Source organism: Phyllostomus hastatus, unplaced genomic scaffold (assembly GCF_019186645.2).
Source record: "Phyllostomus hastatus isolate PE091 unplaced genomic scaffold, TTU_PhHast_1.1 phas_contig_277, whole genome shotgun sequence".
NCBI classification, from domain to species: Eukaryota; Metazoa; Chordata; class Mammalia; order Chiroptera; family Phyllostomidae; genus Phyllostomus; species Phyllostomus hastatus.
Window position 1 is genome coordinate 299,256 of NW_025333832.1, and position 25,910 is coordinate 325,165.

Below are 25,910 nucleotides of genomic sequence, written 5' to 3' on the forward strand. Positions count from 1 at the left end.
GCTTTGGAGCCAACAGACTTGGAGTACTTCCGCTCTCTCGCCCTCACTGTCACTCCTGTGTAAAATGGGCTTGAATCATATTCAAGGTTATTGAGGGAACTGGATGAAATCAACCCCACAAAAATGCTCAGCACAGGGCCTGATACACCGTGGGTGCTCACTAAAACCCATTTAACATGTACATACTCCTTCCCAATGTGCTTTCTCTTTCCTTCCACTCTTCTGTTGATTTAATGACATTCACTTATTGGGCACCAACGTGTGTCCGACGCAGAACTGGGTTTTGAGAGCTTACAACTGCCATCAGAGGAAGGGACTCTTCCGACGTCACTGCTGCAGTCCCAGCAGAATCAGTGCTTGCTGAACCAGTGCCAGGCAGGACCTAGCTCTCCCGCCTCCTAAGGGGAGCTAATTCCGTAGGTGGGAACCGATCCAGGAGGGAACCTCTCTCAGGGCAGGTATGGGCCTTGACCTTGAGTCACCTAAGTGGGGGTTGGGGTGGCCGCCACTCCCAAAACTCCGCCTAGATGAGGACGCTTATACTCGCAGCCTGGACTCTAGCTCTTCTGATGAGACACCCACTCTCCCCAAAATAAACTAATAGGTTCAGGTTAGAGAGGGGCTATTGGGAGGTCCTGTGACCTTGAAGGGCAGACTGGAAGGGGTTATGGGGTAGGGGGGCTTGTGGTGGATGCTCTCAGGAGGTGCACGGTCGGGATGGAGGGGTCTATTGCAATCAGGAAGGAGGTATGGGTTCCTAACATGAGATGTGGGAGTACTTGTCTTGATCAGGGGAAAGAACTTATAGATGGGGATTGAGGGTTGTGTTAGATGACGAGAGATTCCAGTTGAGATCATGAGATGGCGCAGTTGGGTTGCAGGTTCCTTGTTGCCATTAGGAGTGAGGGGCAGTCAATCTAAAGGAAGAGCGTCTAAATTCTGATCATAAGGGCCTGGGCACTATTCAGAGCCAGGAAGGTTGGTCGTGATTGTGGTCTTTGCCATGTGCAGTTGGGTGCAATGATACTGTGGGAGCCTAGATCGTGATTAGGAGGGGCTGAAGCCCATGAAATGAGTAGTTCCAAAAGGTCGTGACGTGGGATAACAAGAACCCAGAGGTTTAATCACGCTGGCAGAAGCACCTCAGCAATCTTGTACAAACTCCAATCCATACGCATAACCGATATCGCTCTGCGCAGGCGCAGCACAAGACAGCTCAGACGCTACGGTTGAGGGCGGACCCCAAGGGGCGGGACTTGAGCGCTTTACTCTGCGCTTGCGCCTAAGGGGCGTGGCGGTCGCACCTGCGCGAGTTGGGGGAAGGAGGAGGGGCGAGGTGACGCAGGCGTAATAATAGAGAAGGTGCCAGAAAGATCCAAAACAAGTGGCTGCGGCCGTCGCCCAGGAGTCATCAGACGCCGGATTCCGGTGAGGATCCAGAGAGGCTTATGGGCGACTGGTGACGGGTAGACGAAACAACCTGGGTCTAGGGAGAGGGCGGTACCATCCGTACAGTGCGTTGGGGTCGGGTTCAGTCAGCACCACCTGTGTGGGGGGCGAGAGCTGGTTTGGTCGGTCCCACTTGTAGGGGCCGGGGGGTCACTTTCGGACGGTATCACTCGGGCGGAGCCGTGGGCCTGATCGGATAGTACTGCTGGACGGAGCCCAGGGGCACGTCCGGACAGTACTAACCGGAGTCAAAGGTCAGTGGTTAGGGTGCCCCGGGATCGGCCCCCAGGCTTGTTCGGACCGAATCACCTGGTCGGTTCCGGAGGCTGGTTCGGGACATACCATTTAGGGAGGGGCGTTTGGGCTCTGCGGCCCGATCGGAGGTCCGGTGAGGTCTGGCGTCTTGACTTGTTACTAGGGGACCTTGGACGATACCATGCCCTTCGGGAGGAGGGGAGGCTGAGACCTCTGGGGTGTGAGGGTGGCTCTGCATCGCAGGTCGGGAACTGGGGGACGCAACTGGCGAGGTTGGCGTTCGGGTCTCCACGTCGCTGATCACTGCCCCCTCCCCGCTGAGTGGGTTCTAGGCCCTGGCTCGAGCTTGTTCCACCCCCTTCCCCGGGTATGGCGCTGTCTGGGTCGACCCCTGCCCCGAGCTGGGAGGAGGATGAGTGCCTGGACTACTACGGGATGCTGTCGCTTCATCGTATGTTCGAGGTGGTGGGCGGGCAGCTGACTGAGCGCGAACTGGATCTGCTGGCCTTCCTGCTGGATGAGGCCCCCGGCGCCGCCGGAGGCCTGTCCAACGCCCGTAGCGGCCTGGAGCTGCTGCTGGAGCTGGAGCGCCGCGGGCAATGCGACGAGAGCAACCTGCGACTCCTAGGGCAACTCCTTCGAGTGCTGGCCCGGCATGACTTGCTACCACACCTGGCGCGCAAGCGGCGCCGGCCAGGTAAGGTTGAATGTGAAGGTGATAGACTTCCGGTGGGGAGAGGGCCTTGCTCCTCATCTGAGCCTTCATGGAGCCTCCATGGCCCTGATATGGACAGGGCCATATCAGAAAACCTGTGTCCCATCTCACTATCCCCTCCTCCCAGAATATCAATGAGAAACACAAGAAGGAGGAGGCAAGGCTTTGAGAGGCAAGCTTGTGGAATTTGGCCAGAGCAATAATGATGTTTGTGGCCACTGTTTACGGAGAGCTTGTTTCATGCCAGACACAGAGTAAGCCTTTCATTATAAAGTAGCACCATATATCCTCCTGATAATCCCATGAGGAAGTCCTTTTACTTCTCACTGGACTGGGAAAACAACAGGTTCAGAAAAGTTAAGCAGCTTGCTCACATATGAGAAGTGAGTCCTCTGTTCCTGGCACAGGAGATACAATGTGCCCGGACTGACAGAGTGCTTATTAGTGAGGCATACATTAATAGGGGAATCAGATAGTAAAACAGATAAATAATGTGTTTCTGCATCTGGATATAAGAAGATTAAAACAAAGTAATGGTACATAGAAAGAAGGGAGTCCTGAGTGAGGGGAGGCCCCCTTATATTGAGTAACCAGTCAAGACGTTTTTGAGAAGGTGACATTTGAATTGAGGCTGCGATGCCGCCACCGTACATAGAAAATCCCAGGGAGAGGAAAAGGCAAGCTTTGAAACCCTGAGGCAGGACTGAGTTTTGCGTCATCAGAGGTCATTGTAGCACAAGCAGAGGGGACTGAAGAAAGGGCAAAGAGGTAGGTGAGAAGTCATATCACAGGCTTGCAGATAACACAGCTAGAAAGTGAGAGCTAGGATTCACACTTGGCTGGTTTGTGTCCAGAGTCAATGCTCTTAATCCTTGTGAGGGAAGGACAGCAGTCTGAGAAGGCGGGGAGCTAGGAGGGTTTAAGGCACAGGAGCCCCATATGTGCATAGGCCTTGAGCTGTTGAGCCTTTGGTGGGATTACTTGGCCAGGTACAGGGGCTAGTTTGGGGAGGGGGATTGTGAGGCTTCCCTGCCCAGAATAAGCCCATGGGATTTGGATAACCACGGGAAGGGCAACACTAGGGAAAAACTGACATCGCTTTTGAAAAAATACATTTGGAGGTTAGGCTCTGGAAGAGAAGATTTGGGGAGCCTGAGGAGAGGCCAGCTTACTCCTTGGGGCCTCAGGGAGAGCTGGGGGCAGTGATGGCAGGCAACATTGCAGGCATCCTGACCATGACTCAGTTCACAAAATAACTCTGACTGGCTCCTCCTCTGTATTGGGAGGCATTGAGCAACCACTGGGCAGGAAGTGTTGGAGAGGGAGTGGGTATCTGGACTCTGACCTCTGGGGAACTCAGGCACCCTGTGGGGCAGGTGTTCCTCTCAGGGGGTGGGAATTGGAGGCTGGGCCTGGGAGGGCCAGAAGCTGTGAATACTTCTTTCCGTTTTTCTCTCCCCGCAGTATCTCCAGAACGCTATAACTATGGCACCTCCAGCTCTTCTACAAAGAGGTCGGAGGGCAGCTGCCGTCGCCGTCGGCAGTCTAGCAGCTCTTCAGATGTTCAGCAGGACCAGTGGGAGACAGGTGAGTCCAGCTGGGTGGGTGTGAAGGCAGTTTCCCTCTCTCCCTTTTGAACCCTGATGAACTGCCCCCATCTTGGCCCATCAAGAAAATGGCAAAAGGGGTCATTCTGTCTCATTTTTGCTTTGTATGTTCATTGTTCCTACAAAAGTATATGTCCAGAAGCAATGTATGGAGTTGTTTCTAGTGGTCTTATACTTCATCTAAATGGTATCATACCATGGGTTTATCATTCTTCACATGGCTGTCTTTGCTGGACACGTTTCTTGGATTTATTCATGTTGAGTAACTAATTGGTATTTTTTTATTGTCATGCCAATTAATAATTTATCCAATCTCCCCTAGCTGCATTTTTTAATTATTCATACATAATTTCAAACATACAGAGAAATTAAAAGATTAGTACAGTGAGCATGTTCTTCTCTTCCTAGATGTGGTAATTTTAGATACGTTTTGCCACTTTTGTTTTATGTGTAGGTATGTAATTTTTTTGTTGGTGAACTCTTTGAAAGTAAGTTCCAGTCATCAGGACACTTGACCCCTAAATTAATAGCTATCTCCTGATAATAAGGAGATTCTTCTCTACCACTTCAAGACCATTACCATACCTGAGAAAGTAAACAGTTAATTCTCTGATATTCTAATGGTCCATTTTCATATCTCTGTAAGAGTGTCTTCACTTTCAGGATCCCCTCGTAGTTGAGTTGTTAGTTATTATGTCTCCTTAATCTTTTACTGTAGAAATGAAACTCCTCCCCCACCCATACCCTTTCCTTTTCCCCTTGATATTGACTTCCTGATCCTACCAGGCCACTTATTTTGTGGAATGACTGGAATTATTTCTGGAGTGTAATAATTTTCTAATGGTGTCGTTTAACTTGTCCCTTTGTCCCCTATGTTTCCTGTGAAGTGGGAATTTGGACTGGAGTCTAGATTCAATTCAGGTTCCATGTTTTTGGAAGTAATGCTTCTTGGTTGATGCTGTGTGCTTCTTCTCATTGGAGCACATTAGGAAGCAGAAGGTCTGGTCTTACTGTCATGTGTGGCAAGTTTGATCACTTGGTTAAGGTGGTGTCTGCCATATTTGTCCTTTGCAAAGGGATGTTCCCCCCCCCCCCATGGTTAGTAAATAATCTGTGGGCTGACACCTTGGCACATCCTGTTCTCCAGCAGGATCCCCAGTGGGCTTAGCATCCATTCCTGCCTGAACCAGTTATTATGTTGGTGTTTGGAAAATGGTGATTTTCTAATTCTTTCATTTTCCTACATCTGTTAGCTGGCATTTTTTCAAGAGGGGTTTTTCTTTCTACCACCACCCCCCTTTCTTTTTGATGGGGAGTATCACTATGGACTCACACATTCTTATTTATTGTGTTATAATCAATTAGTCATTGTTTAGATTGGTTAGCTTCTTTGTCTTTTTGATGAGTCTCTATCGTGCACTGGGTGCTTCCTGCTTTGTGGCACTGCAAGATGTGGCACTCACCTGCACTTTCCCTTCCCCAGTCCTTTAGTCAGCTCTTTGAGAAGGCTGATTGCTTTTAGAGGCAGTGATATTTAGAGATCAAGACCTGGGTGCTGAGTATGTGCATCATTTCTAGGCTCTTTCAGTGAACAGAGTCAGAAACTGTGCTTTTTAAAAGTTCATATTAAGCCCTGCCCTTGCTGGTGTGGCTCAGTGGATTGAGTGCTAGTCTGTGAACCAAAGGGTTGCCAGTTCAATTCCCAGTCAGGGCCCATGACTGGGTTGCAGGCCAGATCCCCAGTTGGGGGCATGCAAGAGGCAACTGATTGATGTATCATCTTACACATTGATGTTTCTCTCCCACGCTTTCTCCCTCCCTTCCCCTCTCTTTAAAAGTAAGTAAAGTCTTTAAAAAAATAAAATAAAAATTCCTATTAGGGCCTGACTGATGAAGTTCAGCTGGTTGGACATCATCCTGCAAAGTGAAAGGTCACCAATTTGATTCCTGGTCAGGGCACATGCCTAGGTTGCAGGTTCAGTCCCCAGTAGGGATGATATGAGAGAGGCAACTAATCGGTGTTTCTCTCCCTCTTTTCTCCCTCCTTTCCTCTCTTTGGGGAAAAAAGTTCATATTAATGTTTTTAAATTTTTAAAAATTTTATTTATTAATTTTTAGAGAGAGAGTGGGGAAGGGGGAGAGAGACACACACATATATCAGTTTGCCGTTCCACTGATCTGTGCATTCACTGGTTGATTCTCATACGTGCCCTGACCAGGGATAGAACCCAAAACCTTGGATTATCAGGACATGTTCCAACCAACTGAGCTACACAGCTACACGGCTAGGGCCATATTAGTATTTTTAATTCAAAATTAACATAGAGTACAAGGACTTTTTTCTTTTACACTGAAAATCTTGGTGTATTTTTTGAAGATTTTATTTATTTATTTTTAGAGAGAGGGAGAAAGAGAAGGAGAGAAACATGAATGTGTAGTTGCCTCTCATGCGCCCCGCACCAGGGACCTGGCCTGCAACCCAGGCATGTTCCCTGACTGGGAATCGGATCGGCAACCCTTTGGTTCACAGGCTGGCGCCTGCGGTTCAATCCACTGATCCACACCAGCCAGGGCAAAATCTTGGTTTTTAATAACATTGAGATATGGATTTATTTGCTTTATTGTATAACAAAAAAAAATGGTTTCAAAATTATAGTGTCAGTACCACTGCCGGCTCTGTACTGGAAGAAACCACAGACTTGTGGTTCTGGTCCTTGGGAATATTTCTCACTGAGAGTTTGCATTTGCAATGATCCTCCAAGTAACTTGAAATAATTATTTTCTCCACCTGTTTATGTTACAGTTTTGTACAGGGTTAGTTTCATTTGTTTCTGTATATATTTGATTTTATGGTTTATCTTTAAAATTTTTTTTAAACCTAAAAATCTGCAATTCTAATTGGTTTCTTAATTTGTTATCCAGGTTTTCTGATGCCCATCATCTTTTTTAAAAAATATTTTATTTATTTTTTTAGAGAGGGGGAAGGGAGGGAGAAAGAGAGGGAGAGAAACATCAATGCGTGGTTTCCTCTTGTGTGCCCCCAGCTAGAGACCTGGCCTGCAACCAAGGCACGTGCACTGACTGGGAATCGAACCAGCAACCGTTTGATTCGCAGGCTGGAACTCAGTTCACTGAGCCACACCAGCTAGGGCTAAAAATTTTTGACTGATCGTTAAAAGAAATTTTTTTGATTATCAAAACTAAACTATGTAAAAAAGATGTTCTTAGGAGTATCACTTCTGTTCTTCCCTCCAGTAAATGGGTAATGAATTTCATTAATTTCTAATTTATATGCAAAATTAGCAAATATGTATATATTTTTGTTTACCCTCCTTTCTTATATGAAGTATAGCAAGATGCAGATGTCTCTTTTGCACCTTAGCTGCAAATTACTTTATTATTTTTGCTCCACATTTACACTGATTTCAAGTGCATGCACTTGCAAGCTATAAACAAAGCCCTGTGGCTGTTGCCATGCTGGTGTCCTGGTGTGAAAGTGCAGGAGTTTCTGTGTGCTCACATCTGGGAGTGGCATTGTTGGGTCAGGGGGTGCTTGCCTGACCTTCTAAATGATGGTAGGTTGTACTTACTCCTCGTCATATGGACAGGGCCGCCAAGGCAGAGGTGCACACCCAGGGTCCCACTGCACAGGGACCAACCTCAAACTCTTCCTCCAGCTCTGGCAGTCTGCCTTGGTGCTCTACCTATCATCTGGTCCTTAGCCATGCCATCTTTCTCCCTTCAGGCTCTCTCCCAACCAAGCGGCAGCGGCGGAGTCGGGGCCGGCCCAGTGGTGGTGCCAGACGGCGACGGAGAGGGGGCCCAGCCGCCTCTCGGCAGCAGCAGGAGCAGGCCAGACCCGCTTCGGAAGGCAAAGTGACCTGCGGTAGGTATCTGTGGGGCTTGGGGAGTGTGCAGACAGTGCCTGGGGCAGGCTGCTGAGCCACAGGACAGGAGGAATAGGGACTTGCCTGGGGATTGGTACACTTAGTGACGTCTAGCAGGTGGGCAGCAGTTCTTATCCCTCTGTTTAGCAGCTGAATTCTTGTTCCTCTCTTAATCTTGCTTATCTACGTTCTGCCCGTAGTTGAAGGATAGTATCCTGTGCCACCTCCTCTAGAAGCCTTCCCTGACAGCCTGCTGCCTGCCACCAGTTTCATTTGTTTACTTAGCAAACATTTGCAAGGGTATATTTATTCAGCGATTAATTCTTGTGCAGGGGCAAAAATGGCATCCTGGGGCAAGCTGCCTCATTTGCCTCTTGGCCTTAGCAGTCTGATCTTGGACAGGTGACTGAACCCCTCCACACCTCAGTCACCATATCTGTAAAGTGAGGCTGATAATGGTACCTTCCCACCAGGGTTGTTGGGAGAAAATGAGCTAACACACATCATACATGCGGAACAGTGCCTTGCCTGGGCCTGTGCACCAGTTTTCCCTTCTCACTGTCGCTGTGCCAGGTACAGGAACAGCAGTGAGGTCCCTGCCCTAGTAGAAGTGACCCTCTTTCTAGTAGAGTGACAGACCAGTGAAACCAAAGCTCATTTTAGACAGTAAGCCCCAGGAAGAGAGAGCAGGGATCGTGGGGATCAGGTGGAGCAGCCCAGCAGGCCTCCAAGTAAGTGGGGGTTTGGCTTTTATTCCATGCAGCAAGTGCTGCTAAGGGATTTGAGCAGGGACTGAAGTGGTCTGATACCTGTTCTTAAAGGAACTCTGACCCCATCTGGAAAACCAATTAATAGGTGAGTTAGGGTTTGTAAAGTACTTAGAATAACTCGGGGCACGTGGTACATGCCCTGTCAGGTGTGGGAAGTAAATTAAAGTGGAAGCAGCAAATGAGTGACAAGGCTGCTCAACTCTAGCGAGCAGGAGAGGTGATCACATTGGAGAGGGCGAGAAGGGGGTGGACTAAGGAAAGAGGGATATACAGCTGACTGGACCTGCAGGCAAGTTAGGTCGGGTGTGTTGAGGGGACTACTGTGGAGACGCAGGCTCAGACCTTGACCTTGAGAAACTGCACCTGTCCTGAAGGAAGGGCACAGGCCTGGGTGGGCACACTCTCTCTCACATACTCCCCCCTCACATCTCTGGTACATCCTCTGAGTCGGGCAAGCCTATGGACATGGGATCAGATGGTGAGATGCTCAGGCGGGGGTGGGAGGGTGGTAGAATTACAGGCAAAGGTCCCAGGTTGAAGCAGCCCTGCATTCCCCAGGAAACTTGGATCCCAGATGCTACCTCTGGCTATCTGCAGAGAGGCCATGCCTGCCACCCCCAGGCTGTGGGCTATGCATCGGATTCCCTAGGTGAGACTGCTGGGCAGGTCGGAGGAAGAGACGGGTAGACCTTGAGTGGTGGCTGCTTTGTCATGACTTTGCCCTGCCCCACAGTCAGGGATAATTATCAGAGTCACCAGGCTGGCTGGGCTGCCCAGGGAGTCACTGCCTCCCTAGGGAGCAAGCCAAGCTGAGGCTTGGGAGGCGTTTTGCCTGTAGAGGCATCAGGTCTTTTCCTTGAGGGCAAGGAGGTTGTTCATAGGGTGTGGCTGGCCCTTGATGGGCGGGGGGGGATGGGTAAGCAGGTCTGAGTGCTGACTCACCAGGCAGGGTGGGGCTGGACTGAGGCTCTCCTCACTAGGGCCCTGGTTTTTCCCTCTGAAAGCAAAGATGGCTTCCCTTTAATGAAAGGCCTAGTCCCAGGAGTGATAGAGGCCTCTTAAGACCTGAGTGAGGAAGGATCCTGCTGTTCTTGTCCCCTCCTCACCTGTAACAGCTCTGGGGTTTGCCCCTCCCTCGGCTGCACTCCCTTTAGTGGTGGTGTAATCGAGCAAATCGGGTCTCGGCCACTCGGCACCTTTACACATGACCCAGCAATTAGTGTTGAAGGAAACAGGTTTTTATTAATAGGATTCTATCCTTGTGGGGGTGAGAGCACCCCTGCTCAGAGCCCTGTTCTCCTGTGAGACCCAGCACGTACCTTGTTCTCCAGAAAGAACCATGCCTAGAAATTCCCCATATCCTTATCTCTTCTTAAGACCACTGCAGCTATGTAAACAGATCTCCATCCTTTCAGGAATGTGCATTTGTGGATTCCAGATTTGCCATCCTCTCACTGCAGCTCTCTCCTCCAGGACCTGGGGTGCATTGTCCTCGCCTCTATGTAGTAGTCCAGGAAGTCACATGCTGTGTTACACTGGATCATGGTGGAGTCTAGGGAGGCACACGCCCCAAGAGAGTGGCTTCTCTGTAGGCCCTTCAGAGAAGCAGGGGTCTGCATTCTCGGTTACAGTTCACAGTTCATTTCAGCTCCAAACCTCCCCCACAAATCCGTGCTTGATCAGGCAGGTCCCTGCACGGCTTCATCAGTGCTCTCCTTCCTTCCTTTCCTCCTGTGTGGCTGCTTCCTTGCTCTCAGCCTGCATGGCTGCTTCTCTCTACACCCTCAGATCTCATGGTGGACCGGGCCCTCCTTTACCCCCTTTCCTCCTCATGGTGTCCACTTCTTACTCTCTCAGCCCACCCTTATTTTAAGTGCTCTGCCTGGAACTCCTATATGACCTCGTATCTGGCCCCTCCTATGATGTGTTCTTTTTGCCAGTTCTTCTGTATCCTTTTCCTTCTTTTGGCTATCATCCTTAGGGCAATTGTTTCCTGTGACACGGGGACATCAGGGTGGGCATCCACATCTGACTGTGTCACGGGTCACTATAGGCCCTTAAAGACACATACACCTTTTCCTGAGGTATACACCTTTTACCCTGGGTGGCAGCACAGCTATTAACTTGCCATTGTTACGTAAAGTATTTTAAAGGCTGTATCACCCATTCTCTCTTCCCCCCACCAAGGTTTGTGGGGAATATACTCTGTTGTTTCTGGGGACTCCCCACTCTGCACCCTGTTACAGTAGAACCAGACTAAATTCCTGAGGGCTGTAGAGTGTGAGGAAGGGGACACAGGGAAGTGGGGTGGGGTCCTGGGCTTGGACACATGCTCTCAGAGTTTCCATGTCCCTTTTAGGGCCATCTGCTGGGTGCTGTCCTGGTGTACTACCCCCCTGACCTTGAATTCTCAAGACAGTGTTGAGGCCTAGGGGTGATGGCCTCAACATTTATTAATATCTTAATATCAAATATCTAATTAGTGCTCACATTTCCCCTCGTCTCATGAGAGTTGGTTCTCCTAAGTTTCTCCTAATCTTTTGGATTCCCCAGCCATCTCTGTTTTCTCTCTTTCCGCCCTTGCATTGTATCTGTTGAAAGAAGTTGTCCCAGCCCTGGCTGGGTTGCTCAGTTGGAGCATTGTCCCAAATAGCAAAAGGTTGTGGGTTCAATTTCCCATCAGGGCATAGAGCTAGGTTGCAGGGTTTTTTTGTTTTTTTTTCTGTATAAGATTTTATTTTTTATTTTCATTTTTTGTTCTAGGGCCTAAGTTTGTTTATTTTTAATACTTTGTTGATTATACCTTATTACAGTTGTGATTTTTTTCCACTTTCCCCCCTCCACCTAGTACCTCCCACACCCCAAGTAATCCCCCCACCATTGTTCTTGTCCATGGGTCATGTGTATAAGTTCTTTGTATTTATTTATCTTTAGGGAGAGGGGAAGGGAGTGAGAAGGAGAGGGAGAGAAACATCAGTGTAGGAGAGAAACATTGATCAGTTGCCTTCTGCACTCCCCCAAGTGGGGGCTTGCCCAAAACCCATGGCCCATTTGGTTTGTAGGATAGCATCCAAATCACTGAGCTATACCAGCCAGGGCCTAGGTTGCAGGTTTGATTCCAGGTCAGGGTGCATGTATGGGATGCAACCAATTGGTATTTCTTTTCTTTCTTTATTTTCAGACAGAGGAAAAGGGATGGAGAAAGACAGGGAGAGGAACATCAGTGTGTGGTTGCCTCTCACACACCACCCACTGGGGACCTGGCCTGCAGCCCAGGCATGTGCCCTGACTGGGAATTGAACTGGCGACCCTTTGGTTCACAGGCTGGCACTCAGTCCACTGAGCCACACCAGCTAGGACTGATATTTCTCACATTGATGTTTCTCTCTCTCTCTCTCTCTCTCTCTCTCTCTCTCTCTCTCTCTCTCTCTCTCTCTCTCTCTCTCTCATCAATGAACATATCCTCAGGTGATGATTTAAAAAAAAGGAAAAGAAAAGTTGCCCCACGGCCCTTCCCAAAGACTGAATTTTTCCATTTTCATCCTGTGCTAGTGCTAGGGTTTACTGAATGTGTTTCTCTGTCTGTATTTCCTAAAAATTGGTAGTTGGGGCTGGAAAGGCTTGATCAGATTCTGGTTTGAGGTTTCATTTTTTTCAAGCTCACGTCCTGGGTGGTTGTTCTTACCTTTCTCTGACATTGGGAGCAGTTTCTCCTCGCTGCCATGAGCCATTGCTTCAGTAGAGGTTGGGGAACTTCTCATTTGACATCTTGACTCTGGCTGTCTCTTGGGGAAGAGACTGGGGAAGGGAGGAGTGCTGCTGTTGTCCAGAGGGGGGTGGTCCTGGCCCTGTGTGGCAGTGGAGGGCAGGGGTGTTTTCATTGGAGCGCCAGGCACCATGGGAGCACAAGTCGTCTTGTCCCCAGCGACCCTGCTGGGAACTCCCAGAGAGAAGACCTGAGGGAGATTATCTCTGGCCCCACACCACACCTACTTTAGGGATTAGCATGCAAGGCTACTCACCTGTTCACTTGGCCCAGGGCCTGTCCCTAATGTCTTCCCTGGTCTCCCACTGACAAGTCCCTCCCATTTTGTTTTGAGGCCCACCTGAGTGCAGGAAACAGGAATAGCTCTCCTCTCAAGGAAGACATACCCCCATCCTCTGTCCTGGGGGCAGGGAACGTTTCCCTACAGTTGCCCAAGTGGAGTGGGACTGCCGACAAATGCTTGGTTTTCCTGGCCACAGGAAACAACTCAGCCAGCCCCCAGCCCAGCTCACATGCTTGCTGGGTGTTCTTCCTGCCTCGCCTCTCACTGTCACACATGGGCCAGTCTATCCACTTCTTTCTGTGTCTTCTACTTCCGTCTGGGACTGCTGCCCTACCCTGTTCCTGACACCCTGATGCCTTTGAAGGATAAAATGAGTTCCAGGTGACCAGCCTCAGCTGCTTGCCTGCGTTCAGCCATGGAATCCTCACAGTGGGCCTGTGAGAGCAGGTGCTAGGGTGGGGACATCTCACAGAGGAGGCCACTGAAGTGCGGGGAGGTGTGGGAGGGCCCTGACTCCCTATGGTGGCCTGCCAGGTTGTGGTCAGTTCTCTCCCTCCTGTTGTCCCATTGTGCCCTCCTCTACTGTAATGCAGCTACACTGGACTGTAGCCTTTGAATGTCCCAAGTTCATTTTCTGCCTCTGGATTTTCATGTGCCATCTTCTCTTCCGGAATGCTGCTATTCTCTGTCCCAGTGTCTCTGTCTTGGCCTGCTTGTCCTCATTCACATATCACTTCTAGGGTCATTTCCTGGAGAGGTCCTCTGTGATCATTTCAGTCTAAGTTACACCTCGTGCTCTGTCATTTTCTCTCCTCACCCTCAGGATGTCTTCTAATTACAGGCTTCTGTGTACTGTTGTGAGAGGCAGCAATCCTAAGTGAGATAGGGGTGGTTAAGACCCTGGGCCCAGTAGCCAGGCACCTCAATTGGAATTCCTGCTCTGCTGTGTCCTGCCTTCATGGCCTTGGGCAGGTGACTTGTGCCCTGTGCCTCAGTTTCCCCATCTACTAAAAGGGGATAACAGCACTGCCTAATAGCATTGAAGGGATGGTCACAAGGGTCAGTCAGTGTGAAGTGTGTGCCAGCCTGGAGTCAGAACTGCCGGGGGTCACCTGTCGTCACTGAGTCATTGGCGAGGAGTCCAAGGGAGACTGCATGTGTGCTGTGACCCAGGGCCAGGGCCGGAGCTGCAGCTCAGATGGTGCGTGGCCTCTGTGTGCTGTTCCGCTGTGTTCCAGACCCAGTGGGACTTTACCCCTCTGTAAATGGGGTGATGACGGTTCTAGGAAGACCTGGGGGCCTTAGACTGGGAAGGGACTTGGGTAAGGCCAGGTCCATGGAAGTGCTCTCTCTCTGGGGGCTACACATCTTCCAGTTTCTCCCATGGCAGGGTGCTTGTGCCACCCCATGCTGCTGGCACTCAGTGAAAATAGCTGTTTAATGAAAGAATGAATGAGACTCACATGACTCCACCCTGGTTTTGTCCTCCTTCTAACGCCACCCCCCAAGGTTGTAGGGTGAGCTCTGTGTGAATAGACAGACAATTTATGCCACAGGTCTCATAGCAGCCTGTGCTGAGGAGAAAGATAACCCAGGAGAGGATTCACTTGGGTGCTACATGGTGGGCGAGTGGGCAGTTCTGGGCAGAGAAGGCTGGCAGGTCATGTTTGTGAGTGAGTGAGGCTTGTGCTGAGAGCACTTTCCTTGTGACTGGAGAGGAGGGCATGGGAGGATGTAGCTGGGATAGAAGGAGGTGAGGGGGGAGGAGTTTGGCTCAGGGGCGCAGGCAAGAGAGGGCAAGACCTGGGCAGGGGCTGTGGGATTAGAGGTGGGTGTCGGAATCACAGTTTCTGTTTCTCAGTGCCTTGAGTGTTGTAGGCCCTGGGTCAGGCATTTCACAAGCTGCCTCATTGAATCCTCATGACCCCACTGTGTAGCAGGGACCTCTTGTTTGTTTGTGTTTTTCAGATGGGGAAACTGAGGCTCATAGAGGTGAGGTCACATGCCCAAGGCCGCACAGCTAGAGAGTGGCAGAGCTGGGACTCGCCTCAAGGTCTGTCTGACTCCGCCACCTGGCTCTGTGCCTCTGCCATGGAGCAGCCACGTGTGGCCTTGGACAGGTGCTGCTCCTCCCAGTCCCCTGTTCCCCAGCCCACGCCAATTGAGGGCATGGTCAGACACTCAAAGGAGTCAAGGATGTGAGCCCCGAGGTCTTACCTGGTCCTTGGGTGAAGGGAGTTTCCTTCGAAGTCCTGGGGCTGAGGCCAGGCAGGCTTCCCTGGACTTCAAGGAGACAGAGTGAGGTTGCTCTCAAGGCAGAAAGAGGAAGGGTTTGGGGTTTTGAGTGGGAGGAGGAAGTGGGTGGTATTGAGAAGTCATCTCGGGGAGCAGGGACCTGCTTTCTACTTTCCGGTCTGCTACTCAAACGGTCTGTGAAAGGTAAAGGGAGTCTGGGATATGACACTTCCCCTCCCAGAGCTTCAGTTTCCTCATCTGTCAGAGGGGTGGAGTGTGGCCTCTGCCTTGCAGGGCTAACCCTACTGAATCCCCTGAGACAAAGCATCCAGCACATTGGAGCTGTTGGAGGCTACCGTTCTTGGAGCACCTGTGGGCATGGTGTGTGCACCGCGCCAGCCAGTTTCTTTCTATTCTTTGCTCTTTTTAATCCTTTTAACAGCCTTCACAGCAGAGATTGTCCTCTGGTTTAGGTGGGGAACTGGGCTCAGAGAGACTGACTCTTCCCAGGTCACATAGCTAGTGCCTGGCTTGGAACTGGCTCCGTTGACCTGAGCTACTCTTTGGGGGCGTGGAGGGTTCAGCAGCTTTGGCCCTGTGCTTCCACTGCCCGACCATGTGACCTCAGGCAAGTCGCTGCACTTCTGTTTGCCTCCGTGTCCTCATCTGTGCAGTGGGGTTGGTGACGGGGCCTGCCTCTCAGGGTTGTTTGCGGATTCAGTGACTTCACAGGAGTCCAGTGCTATGAGTGGCGCCTGGCAGGTAGTCAGTGCTCTTCGGTTGGACTGCTGTTACTTGCAGCCTGCAGCTGATCCTCCAGACGGTCTGCGCTGTGTGTTAGTAGCCCCGGTTCACAGGTGCAGGTTCAGTAATCCCAAAGGGAGGTGATGCTCCTGCGGTCACATTTATGAGGGTAAGCCATAGAAGTCCCATGTCTTCCTGTCCACCACACAGAGCTGCCATCTGTCTCGTTTAGGCGGGTGAGGGCAGCATTGTAAGTGACAAAAAACTCAACTCAGGCTTACCTCAGCAGAAAAGAAATTATAGCTGAAACTCCGGGTGCTCTGCAGCTCATATGATGAGCTCAGGAGTCTTTCCCTCTGTATCGTTGGCCCTGCCTGCGTAGGCTTCGTTTTCTCCCTCCCTGGGGGCAGAGGGCCCTCAGCAGCTCTGCCATTTTACAGCCCACCATTCTAGCAACTTCTGGAAAGAGAGCACTTGGTTCCTATAGGGCCAGCCCAGCTCAAGCCTCAGTCTCCTGGGTCTGGTGCTTGCTTGGTGGGTGGGGCCTGGGAATGTGGTTGGCTGTTTGAAGGTGGGAGAGGGGTTAGGCTGGTTGCCTAAAGGGGTCATTCATTCATTCATTCATTGATTTTTTCATAAATATATATTGAGCACTTACTGTGTGCCACAGGTCTGTGCAAGTGAACAAAGCATGTACCATGTGCCATGGGGCTACAGAGTTAAACAACAAAAATCTGTCCTTTAGGGAGCTTACATTGTAGGGAGGTAGGTGATAAGCATGATAGGAAGGGAAAGCTTAGAGTAGGTGAGGAGGTGGTAAGCGCCTTGGGGAAATGGAGCAGGGTGTGGGGAACTGGGAATGCTGGGAGCCAGGGTGGTGGTAGTAAAGCTGTAACTGTGACGGTTGGGACAGGCCCTGTTGGGGAGGTGACATCTGAGTGTAGACCTGCAGGAAGTGAGGGAGCAGACTTGGTACAGAGCATCTCGGGGCTGGGTAGAACCTGCCTGGGGGTGGGGGCAGTGGGCAGCAAGGAGGTGGTGAGGCTAGAGTGGGGGCACGTGAGGGGAAGAGGAGGGCGCCAGGTCAGGAGGTAACAGGCCAGACCACAGGAGTAAAGCCATGTGAGGGTGTCACCCATACTTGGGTGTGGTTACCAGAAGGGGGAAGGATGTAGGGCAGGTGCAGTGCAGCCCACAGGATAATGGGAGGAGCCTACAGAGGAGGCTCAAGGGAGGGAGGAGGGGTGCCAGTCTCCTTGTGCATCCAGTTGGGTGTCAGCCCCTTACTGATGAGTCCTCTCTCTCCACAGACATCCGGCTCAGGGTGCGAGCAGAGTACTGCGAACATGGGCCAGCCTTGGAGCAGGGTGTGGCATCTCGGCGGCCCCAGGCACTGGCACGGCAGCTGGACGTGTTCGGGCAGGCCACGGCAGTGCTGCGCTCCCGAGACCTGGGCTCCGTGGTGTGTGACATCAAGTTCTCGGAGCTCTCCTATCTGGACGCCTTCTGGGGGGACTACCTGAGTGGCGCCCTGCTGCAGGCCCTGCGGGGCGTGTTCCTAACTGAGGCCCTGCGGGAGGCTGTCGGCCGGGAGGCTGTCCGCCTGCTGGTCAGCGTGGACGAGGCTGACTATGAGGCCGGCCGGCGCCGCCTGCTGCTCATGGAGGAGGAAGGGGGACGGCGCCCATCAGCGGCCTCCTGATCCTGGATCTGGCAGGACTGACCCCACCTTCTAGCTTTCGGGCCACCTTCCCGAGAGGATAAAGACCATCTCTGCTCCTAGGGGACTGTCACTCCAGCAGCTTTGAGGGCTGAGACAGACAGATGGCCAGCCCCCGTGACACTCTGGCTCATTGACAGCTTCTCTGACAGGATGTGGGCTCTGAGGCCTAAACCACTTCCAGCTGAGTTTCCTTCCCAAGCTCCCCCCACCCCCACCCTCAGGTGTGTTTTTTCAGCTCCAGGAGGCCAGGGGTTCCAGCATGTAGATTCCAAAGGAAAGGGCACACAGCCACATAGTCACTAAGGGCCTCCTGCATATTGTGTCCTTGACCCTGGGCTGTGTGCACACATTGTCCCCTGGAAGTCTCTCTTGGGCTCTTGTTCTGGCCTGCTCCACACACTTATTTGGCTTAAGGGCTTCTCTCTCAGGATCTCTGATTTTACTGCCCCCAACCCTGGGCTTCAGCCACCCCTGGCACTGGAGCTGGGGCACACACGGGGCCTGTTCACCTTACCCACACATCTCTGCAGCCTGCCAGGGCTCTGCCCACCTTCCACAAACAGACCTGGCACTCCACCTTCCCCTGCTCCCCAGAGCTGGGCACGGACTTGCACAAGGACCTACCTGCACCCAGTGTGAGGTGTGTTGTTAGCAGTTGCCAGACGGTGTGTGCTGTTGCCCACGGGGCCAGGACCAGAAGCCAACTGCTTTCTCAGAAGGAGAAAGGCAAAGGCTTGGGGGCTGATGGGAAAGGTCTTTTATAAATGGTACCAATAAAACTGCCCTGGAAGGGGCGTGGATGGGCATCAAGGCTCCCTGGGACTCTTCTTAATGGGCTGGAGGAAGGAGCTGATCAGAGCCTGGGCCTAGTACCAGTCCTGGAGTTCCTGGCCCAGAATCGGGCTGGGGGGTGAGCAGGATGCTAGGTCGTTTTGTCAGTGGCCACCATAGGTTTGTCCTCCTGTCTGGGCCTCAGTTTCTTCATTTGTCAAAGGAAGTACAGTCAGACCTCAGTACTCATCAGCTTTAGACCTCATCAAGCCCAGTACTCATTGCACTTTGATGAGAAAGAATGTTTTGAGACTCATCACACTTGCTAGAACTTGTGTGAGTCATGATGCCACCTGGTGAAAGAAGAGGCTTCACTGGGTACTCATTGGTTTCAGCACTCGTCATGATCTAATTAACGATGAGTACCGAGGTATCGCTGTACTAGTAGCCCTGGAGTCACAAATGCAGCCCTGCGGACACATGCTTTGTTCCTTGGGAGTACCAGTATTTTTAACTTGTCCAGTGATGAAGGTAAGCTGTTTCTGAGGCTGAGAGCTCAGAGGTTTGCAAACCAAACAACAGCAGCCAGGCTTGGAATCCCTCCCCAGGTGGTTCCCCACATACTGCCTTCTGGAGAGTCACCTCAAGTCTGGATCTGTTCTTTCTCTTCCTGAAGTCAAACTTCTTCCTGCCCCCCTGTGGCTGCAGGAGGTTGTGGCCTCTTGCTCTTGCCCCACCACTTGTTTACAGGCTTAGGAACTCAAGTTTCTTACACAACACCCAGTGGTTTTCTTCCTGATGGGGAAGGGAACCAGGATTGGGGAGCTTGGGGTGAGGTAGGCAGGGGTTCTAACTATTGGCCTCCCCTGGGGAAGGGGGTGGACCTGCTCACACCTGGGAACCTATCCAGGACCCTTGACCTGTGTGATGTGCAAGGGATAAAGCAGCAGGTTTAGCAGGTGAGTCCTGGCCAGGAGTCAAGACCTGGTCCAGCCGCTCGCTGTGTGACCCCACTTTTTCTGTACCGTCTCTGGGAGGGAGCTCAGGTTTATTGGGCACGCTCAAGATCTATCTAATACTTAGCCCGCTGTGTGAAGTAGGGATTTTACCCCCAGTTTGACAGGAAATGGGCTCAGGGGAAGTGGCTTGCCTGGGGGATGAAGCAGCAGCACTGAGGTGAAAGCAGCGCCCCCCTAATGGGCCATGTCAGGTTGGGGGGGGGGGAGCTTCTGCGCTCCTCCTTCCCTTGAGCTGGGGGACTCTTTGACTTGGGTCGCAGTAGGCTTTCTTCTCAGGACCTTCCCAGTTTGGGGTTCAACTTTACTTGGGGGTGCTTGTGCTTAAGGGTAGGAACTGCTGCCTGTTGGCTGAGCTTAATTCCAGGGTCTGCTGCTCCCTCAAGCCACGGTGCCTGTCTCAAACCCTAGTGAATGGTGGGCCCTACTAGACCCCTTACTGGACAAGAGTCAGGGCTGTCCTCTGCTTCAGTTTACCTACTACCTGCCTCAGCCTGTCATATCCCTTAGGCCCCTCCCATGCACCCCACCCCCTTTCTCTGGGTTCTCTTTTTAGCTCCTCAAGCTGCTGCGTGTTGGCCAGCACGTGCATGTGGGAAGTAAGAGCGTAACTTTGAGGCCTTTGGAGGGCACAGGTGCAGTGCAGTCCCAGTGGCTGGAACCTTGAGGCAATGCCTCACTCCTCTAAATCCTCACTGAGCTCCTGCATCGTGAAGCCCGCCTGGGCTTGCCAGAGCTCACACCTGGCGCTGGGGGTGACCTGACCTCTGAGGCACAGAAATGGGTCAGCCCCAGGCCTTAAGGATAACCCAGGGAGATCAAAGAGCTTCAGAAATTGAAACAGACTTCTGAATGGGATGCAGCCAAGGGAAACAGGGTACTGTGGGAGCTCAGGGGAAGGCAGGTCATGGTATCACGGAGAGGAGCCTGCAGCTGGCTCTTGAAAGATGATGAGAACAGAATGACAGGAGACATTCCAGGTGGAGAACCTTGCTTAAACCCTAGCGGACATTCCTAAATGGGATGTAGAGAGACAAAGATGGACAGAGGCAAAGGCAAATGGCCCTGGAGAGTCTGCCACCTCTTCACTGCGTCAGTAGCCATGTGCTGCCACATACTGGCAGACAGCCGTGGGCCCCGAAGTTGGCAACATAAGGTGGAAGCGTGAAGCAGGCCCTGTGTGCCTGGGGCATGGACGCCCAGGTTCCCCAAGACCTCCTGTGGGTCAGGCCCTGGGCTGGCTTCTTTTGGGGTCCCTGAGAGGACTCTAGACTGGATGCTGGCTTCTGCTCTGGTGGATGAGCCAGACTGGAGCACTGTGACTCACAGCCCAGAGTGGCTGGTGACTGAACAGGCAGCAGAGGCTGGTGGAGCCCCAGGGACCTGGGTGGAGGGACCCAGGAAGGCTTCATGGATTGGGAAGCTCCTGTTCACTCTTGGAAATTACCACCACCATCATCATCACCACCAAGGTACATTTTAGTTGTGAATATAACACTCAGAAAAGTGCATAAAGCGTAAATGTATAGTTAAGTTGTCATGAAGCATCTGTGTCTCTCACATTAAGGGGTACATGACCTGCACCCCAAAAGCCACCCCCCACCATGCCACCTTTGTGTCATGTGCTCCCTCCTGGTCACAGCTCCCCTCTTTTCTTAGCTGGGAATGCTACCCTGACTTTTTAAACTTGATTTTGAAGGAGAGAGACAGGCTTTGATTTGTTGTTCCAATTATTTATGTATTCATCAGTTGATTCTTGTATGTGCCCTGTCTGGGGACTGAACCTACAACCTTGGCATACTGGGACAATGCTCTCACAGACTGGGCTACCTGGCCAGGGCTATCCTGACTTTGACAGTAATAATGTCTTGCTTTTCTTTAACTTTCTAGTTTTACATTGCTCAGTGATATAGTTCATTTTATCTTTATTTGTACTTGACATAAATGATGTCATAAAATGTGTTTTCTATTGTGTCTGGTTTCTTTTGCTTAACATTGTGTGTGTGTAAGGTTCTTCCATGTGTTTATTTGCAGTTGACTCTTTTTTATTTTTATTTTTTAAAAGATTTTATTTATTTAGCCCTGACTGGCGTAGCTCAGTGGATTGAGCGTGGGCTGCGAACCAAAGTGTCGCAGGTTCGATTCCCAGTCAGGGTACATGTCTGGGTTGCAGGCCATGACCCCCAGCAACCGCACATTGATGTTTCTCTCTCTCTTTCTCCCTCCCTTCCCTCTCCAAAAATAAATAAATAAAATCTTTAAAAAAAAGATTTTATTTATAGTTAGAGAGAGGGGAAGGGAGGGAGAGAAACATCAAAGTGCGAGAAAAACAGCCATCGGTTGCCTCTCACAAGCCCCTTTGCCCCCAACCAGGGACTTGGCCTGAAACCCAGCCAGTGCCCTGACCTGGAATTGAACCTGTGACCTTTTGCTTTGCAGGACGGCACCCAACCCACTGAGCCACACTGGTCAGGGCTATAGTTGAATCATTTTTATGAACAGCCCACAAGTAGTTCATACATTGCACTGTTGATGGCTATTTGGGTTGTTTCCAGTTTGGGGCTGTTATGAATAATGCTGTGAACATTCTTCTGCATGTTTCTTGGTGAATGCAGAATATAAGAGAAGTGCTTACATTTCTCTTGGGAAATACCTAGAAGTGGAATTGCTGGACATGGGTACGACTGTGTTTAGGTTTGGTAGATAATGCCACTGTTAGTTTCCTAGAGCTGCTGTAACAAATTACCACAAACCTAGTGGTTTAACACAACAGAAATGTATTCTCTTATGATTCTGGAGGCCAGAAGCCTAAAATCAGTTTCACTTGGCCAAAATCAAGTTTGTTCTCAGGCCCATTCTCCCTTCCGGGGCTTTAGAGAAGAATTTGTTCCTTGAGTCTCTCTACTTGTAGTGGCTGCCAACAATCCTGGGTTTGTGGCTGCATCATTCCAATTTCTGTGTCTTTGTGGTCACATGTCCTCCTCTTCTGTCTGTGTCAAATCTCCCCCTGCCTCCCTCTTATAAGGATATGTGTGACTACATTTATGGCCCACCTGAATAATCCAGGATAATCTCCTCATCTCAAAATCCCTACTTTAGTTCTGGCTGGTGTGGCTCAGTGGATTGGGCACCACCCTGTGAACCAAAGGGTCACCGGGTTCAATCCCCAGTTAGGGCATATGCCTGGGTTGTGGGCCATGTCCCCACAGGGGGGTGCATGAGCGGCAACCATACATTGATGTTTCTGTCTCTCTTTCTTCCTCCCTTCCCCTCTGTCTAACAATAAATGAATAAAATCTTTATAAAAAAAAATCCTTACTCTAATCACATCTGCCACATATAATTCACAGATTCCAGGGATTAAGCCGTGGACATATTTTTGGCGGACATTTTTCAGTCTACCATACTCATAAACTGTTTTTCTAAAGTGCTTATATCAATTCACTCTCCCGCCAGCACTGAGAGTTTTCTTTCTTCACATCCTTGCCAATATGGTATTGTTAGACACTTTAATTTTGCCAGTCTGACAGATGTGTGGTAGTAGATCATTGTGGTTTATTTTTGTTCCCCCAATGATTAATTTTTGCTTATTCTTGAATGAGGAATAGAAGGACTTTGGGTGGATAGAATGGACAAAAGTATTCTAGGTAGGTGGAATAGCATGCATAATGGTGGCAGAAAACATTAATTTAAATTGGGCAAGAGCTGTTTTCTTTTTTTAATTAAAAAAATAAATGCAATCCAGGCATATGCCCCGACCGAGAATCGAACTGGTGACTTTTTGGTTTGCAGGACGATGCTGAACCCATGGAGCCACACCACTCAGGGCAAGTGGTGGATTTTTTGCTTGCTTGTTTGTTTGTTTAGTGATTGGGTTATATAAGTGGAATAAAACCAATGTTAAATAAGATGGACAGGGAAGGGAGAGAAGCCAGGAGGGGTGTGGCCGACTGGCAGGAAGCAGAGGGATCAAGGGAGTGGAGCCTTCTGTGAGCTGAGGCTACAGGTGTGATGGCAGTGAGGGCCTGCCAGGCCTGGAAGGTGGGGGCTGGGATCAGAGTGCAGGCTACTGGTTTCAAACACGCAGGACAGTAAGCACTGTGTTGTGGTCAAAGTCAGGGCTTTTTAATTTGGGACCCAAAGAGTCCGGTGTTGGCATCCTGGCTCTGCCACTTTGCTGAATGTCACCCAGTACTGTTCCCCCAAGTCATTAAATAACCCTTCACCAAGGCATGTATCTATTCTAGCTATTGGTACTACAGGTGGCTCAGGCCCAGTCCCTCTCTGATCACATGATCTGAGTGTCCACGTGATCACTGTGGACATCTCAAAGGGGGCATGCAAGAGGCTGTGGGGACTCAACTGAGGCAGATCCCGGCTCTAAGCTGGCGTCACAGAACTTGGCTTTCTTGAGGATTATGTCCTCAGGTTCTACAGCCCTCTGTCCCATTTCCTAAGTGACATCTCTTGACTCCCTGGTCACTTCCCGTCATTCCTGAACACTGTAGCACCTCCTCACAGACTTCCCACCCCAGCCCCTGCCATCCTGCTGGGATGCTTCACCTCCTGTGATGGTCCTCCTCCCAGTGACCTAGCCCCTCAGTCTCTTTCCACCTCATCTCTGCTCACCACCATCCCACTCCATCCGTCCATGCCCGTGACCACGCCTTGGACTCAGTCATCACCTGGAGCTGCAGCACACATAGCAAACACTTACTGAGCACTTACATCGAGTGCTAGGCACTGTGCCAAACGGGTTACATGTGTTTACCCCTCATAAAACCTGTAAGGTGGGTATTAATATCCTTACTTCAAAGGTCAGGATATATGCTCAGGAAGGTGAAGTTTCTTCCCTGGGTGACATTCAGCAAAGTGGCAGAGCCAGGATGCCAACACTGGACTCTTTGGGTCCCAAATTAAAAAGCCCTGACTTTGACCACAACACAGTGCTTACTGTCCTGCGTGTTTGAAACCAGTAGCCTGCACTCTGATCCCAGCCCCCGCCTTCCAGGCCTGGCAGGCCCTCACTGCCATCACACCTGTAGCCTCAGCTCACAGAAGGCTCCACTCCCTTGATCCCTCTGCTTCCTGCCAGTCGGCCACACCCCTCCTGGCTTCTCTCCCTTCCCTGCCCAGCCAGAGCCTCATATGGGACCATCTGATCTCTCTCACTAGCTCTCTGATAGCCAGGGTCCCAGCAGGAAACAGAGGGCACCACAGCTGGGATTTTGAAGATAATTTAATGAAGGGACTCTTTGCAGAGGTGTGGGCAGCGCTGAGCGAACCAACAAGGGAGGTGAAGGCAGCGGGAAGCTGTGACCACCCTTAGGTCCGCATGAGCAAGGAAAGGAAATGCTGGTGTTACTGGAGCCCGGTGGGAGCCATGGAACATAACGCAAGTGGCACCGGAGATGTGGAGAGAGCACAGCAGCTGCCAGAACCATGGTGCTGACACAGAGCTGGGAGGAGGAGAAATATCCCAAATGATGCTTTCTTTTCCCACTCTCTAATGTCCTGCTGGTGCTTCCCATGGGGGACCCTCTTAGAATTCAGAGGGCAAGGGAGCTTGGTAGAGTAGGGTAGAGGGTGGGCCTGGACAGGAAAATGGGAAATGACCAGTACCTCCTTGATTCCCTTTGACCCTTGGCCTTCTGCCTCATCTGTCACCACATCGCGAGCCTTGGTCCAGGTGGCCAAGACCGGCTCTGAGAAGAATGGTGGCAAAGCCGTGAACACAGGAGCTGCTCCAGCCTCTTGGTCAGCCTCCTCTCAGTCTCCACTCCCTGTAAATGTTTCCCCACCCCAACCTTTCAGTTACAACAAGTAAAATTAAGGCTAATCAACTTAATCGATTTTCTTCAACTTCCTATTCAAACCTACACCCAGATTTACATCGTGTCTCCAGGCTCTGTTTTGGTCCACCCTCCCCACCCATGAGTCGCCCAGCCCATCGGGACTTCCAGGATATTACTCCACCATTCTCCCCTTTCCTGTTTCAGCAGTCCTTCTGTCTCTCTCTTCCTTCTTAGCCTGAAAATTATCCAAGTTTCTGCCACCTTAAAAACTAACAAAAGACCTCTAGCTCCCTGCGCTCTGTGCCTGTTGTTTGTTCCCCTACTCATCTCATCCAAAATTCTCAAAGAGCAAGTATGAGTTAGGGTTCTTTGGCAGCAAGCAACAGAAACTGACCCTTGCTGATTCATTTAGGCAGGCAAGGAGTTTATTAGAAGGAAATGAGGATGGCACCCACAATGGCAGGGGAGACGGAAGGACCAGGCTTTGGAAAGGACTGGGACCAGGTCAGTGGCAGGAATGGAAGCAGCCGGAAGGAATGGTAGCTGCCGCAGGGTCCTGACTGCCACATGAATCAGGTCTAACCAGGTCCCGGCCTCCTGTCAAGTAAGCTCAGGATTCAAATTCCAGGGAGGAGCTTCTGATTGGTTCAGCTTGAGTCATGTGGCCTCCCCTTGGCCTGTGGATAGCTGGGCACACTGACGGACAGTGGCCATGGGTGGTCATTCAGAGAAAAATTAGGGCGATGTCATAGATGACGGGGAAATGGATGCTGGGCGGGCAGAAGCAGCGGGCCTCTGCAGAGCACTCCTGCCCTCCAGCCCTAGCCTTCATCTCCCATCGGAGTCTCAACTCTCTGAAACCATTGGAACCCAGCTTGGTAATGACCTTTGCCA

General features: G+C 51.0%; 1 protein-coding gene across 2 annotated transcripts; it reads left to right on the top strand.

The window, feature by feature from the left end:
- Positions 1 to 1,293: 1,293 nt before the first annotated feature.
- DEDD2 (death effector domain containing 2) lies at positions 1,294 to 18,240 on the top strand. 2 transcript variants are annotated; one of them, XM_045838259.1, is made up of 6 exons: positions 1,294 to 1,428; positions 2,037 to 2,401; positions 3,884 to 4,006; positions 7,772 to 7,912; positions 9,242 to 9,332; positions 17,022 to 17,332. In XM_045838259.1, the coding sequence occupies exons 2-6, from the start codon at positions 2,074 to 2,076 to the stop codon at positions 17,179 to 17,181; spliced, it is 843 nt and encodes a 280-aa protein (XP_045694215.1). In that variant the 5' UTR covers positions 1,294 to 1,428; positions 2,037 to 2,073; the 3' UTR covers positions 17,182 to 17,332. The 2 variants fall into 2 exon arrangements, with proteins under 2 accessions (XP_045694215.1, XP_045694214.1); XM_045838258.1 differs by lacking the exon at positions 9,242 to 9,332 and having other exon boundaries at positions 17,022 to 18,240.
- Positions 18,241 to 25,910: the final 7,670 nt, after the last annotated feature.

What these genes read in the sequence shown, in the direction of transcription:
- DEDD2 (XM_045838258.1), top strand. Translation starts at nt 2,074, where the DNA reads ATGGCGCTGTCTGGGTCGACCCCTGCCCCGAGCTGGGAGGAGGATGAG. An exon ending in GCGCAAGCGGCGCCGGCCAG is followed by an intron (nt 2,402 to 3,883) that starts GTAAGGTTGAAT and finishes CTCTCCCCGCAG; the next exon opens with TATCTCCAGAACGCTATAAC. An exon ending in GCAGGACCAGTGGGAGACAG is followed by an intron (nt 4,007 to 7,771) that starts GTGAGTCCAGCT and finishes TTCTCCCTTCAG; the next exon opens with GCTCTCTCCCAACCAAGCGG.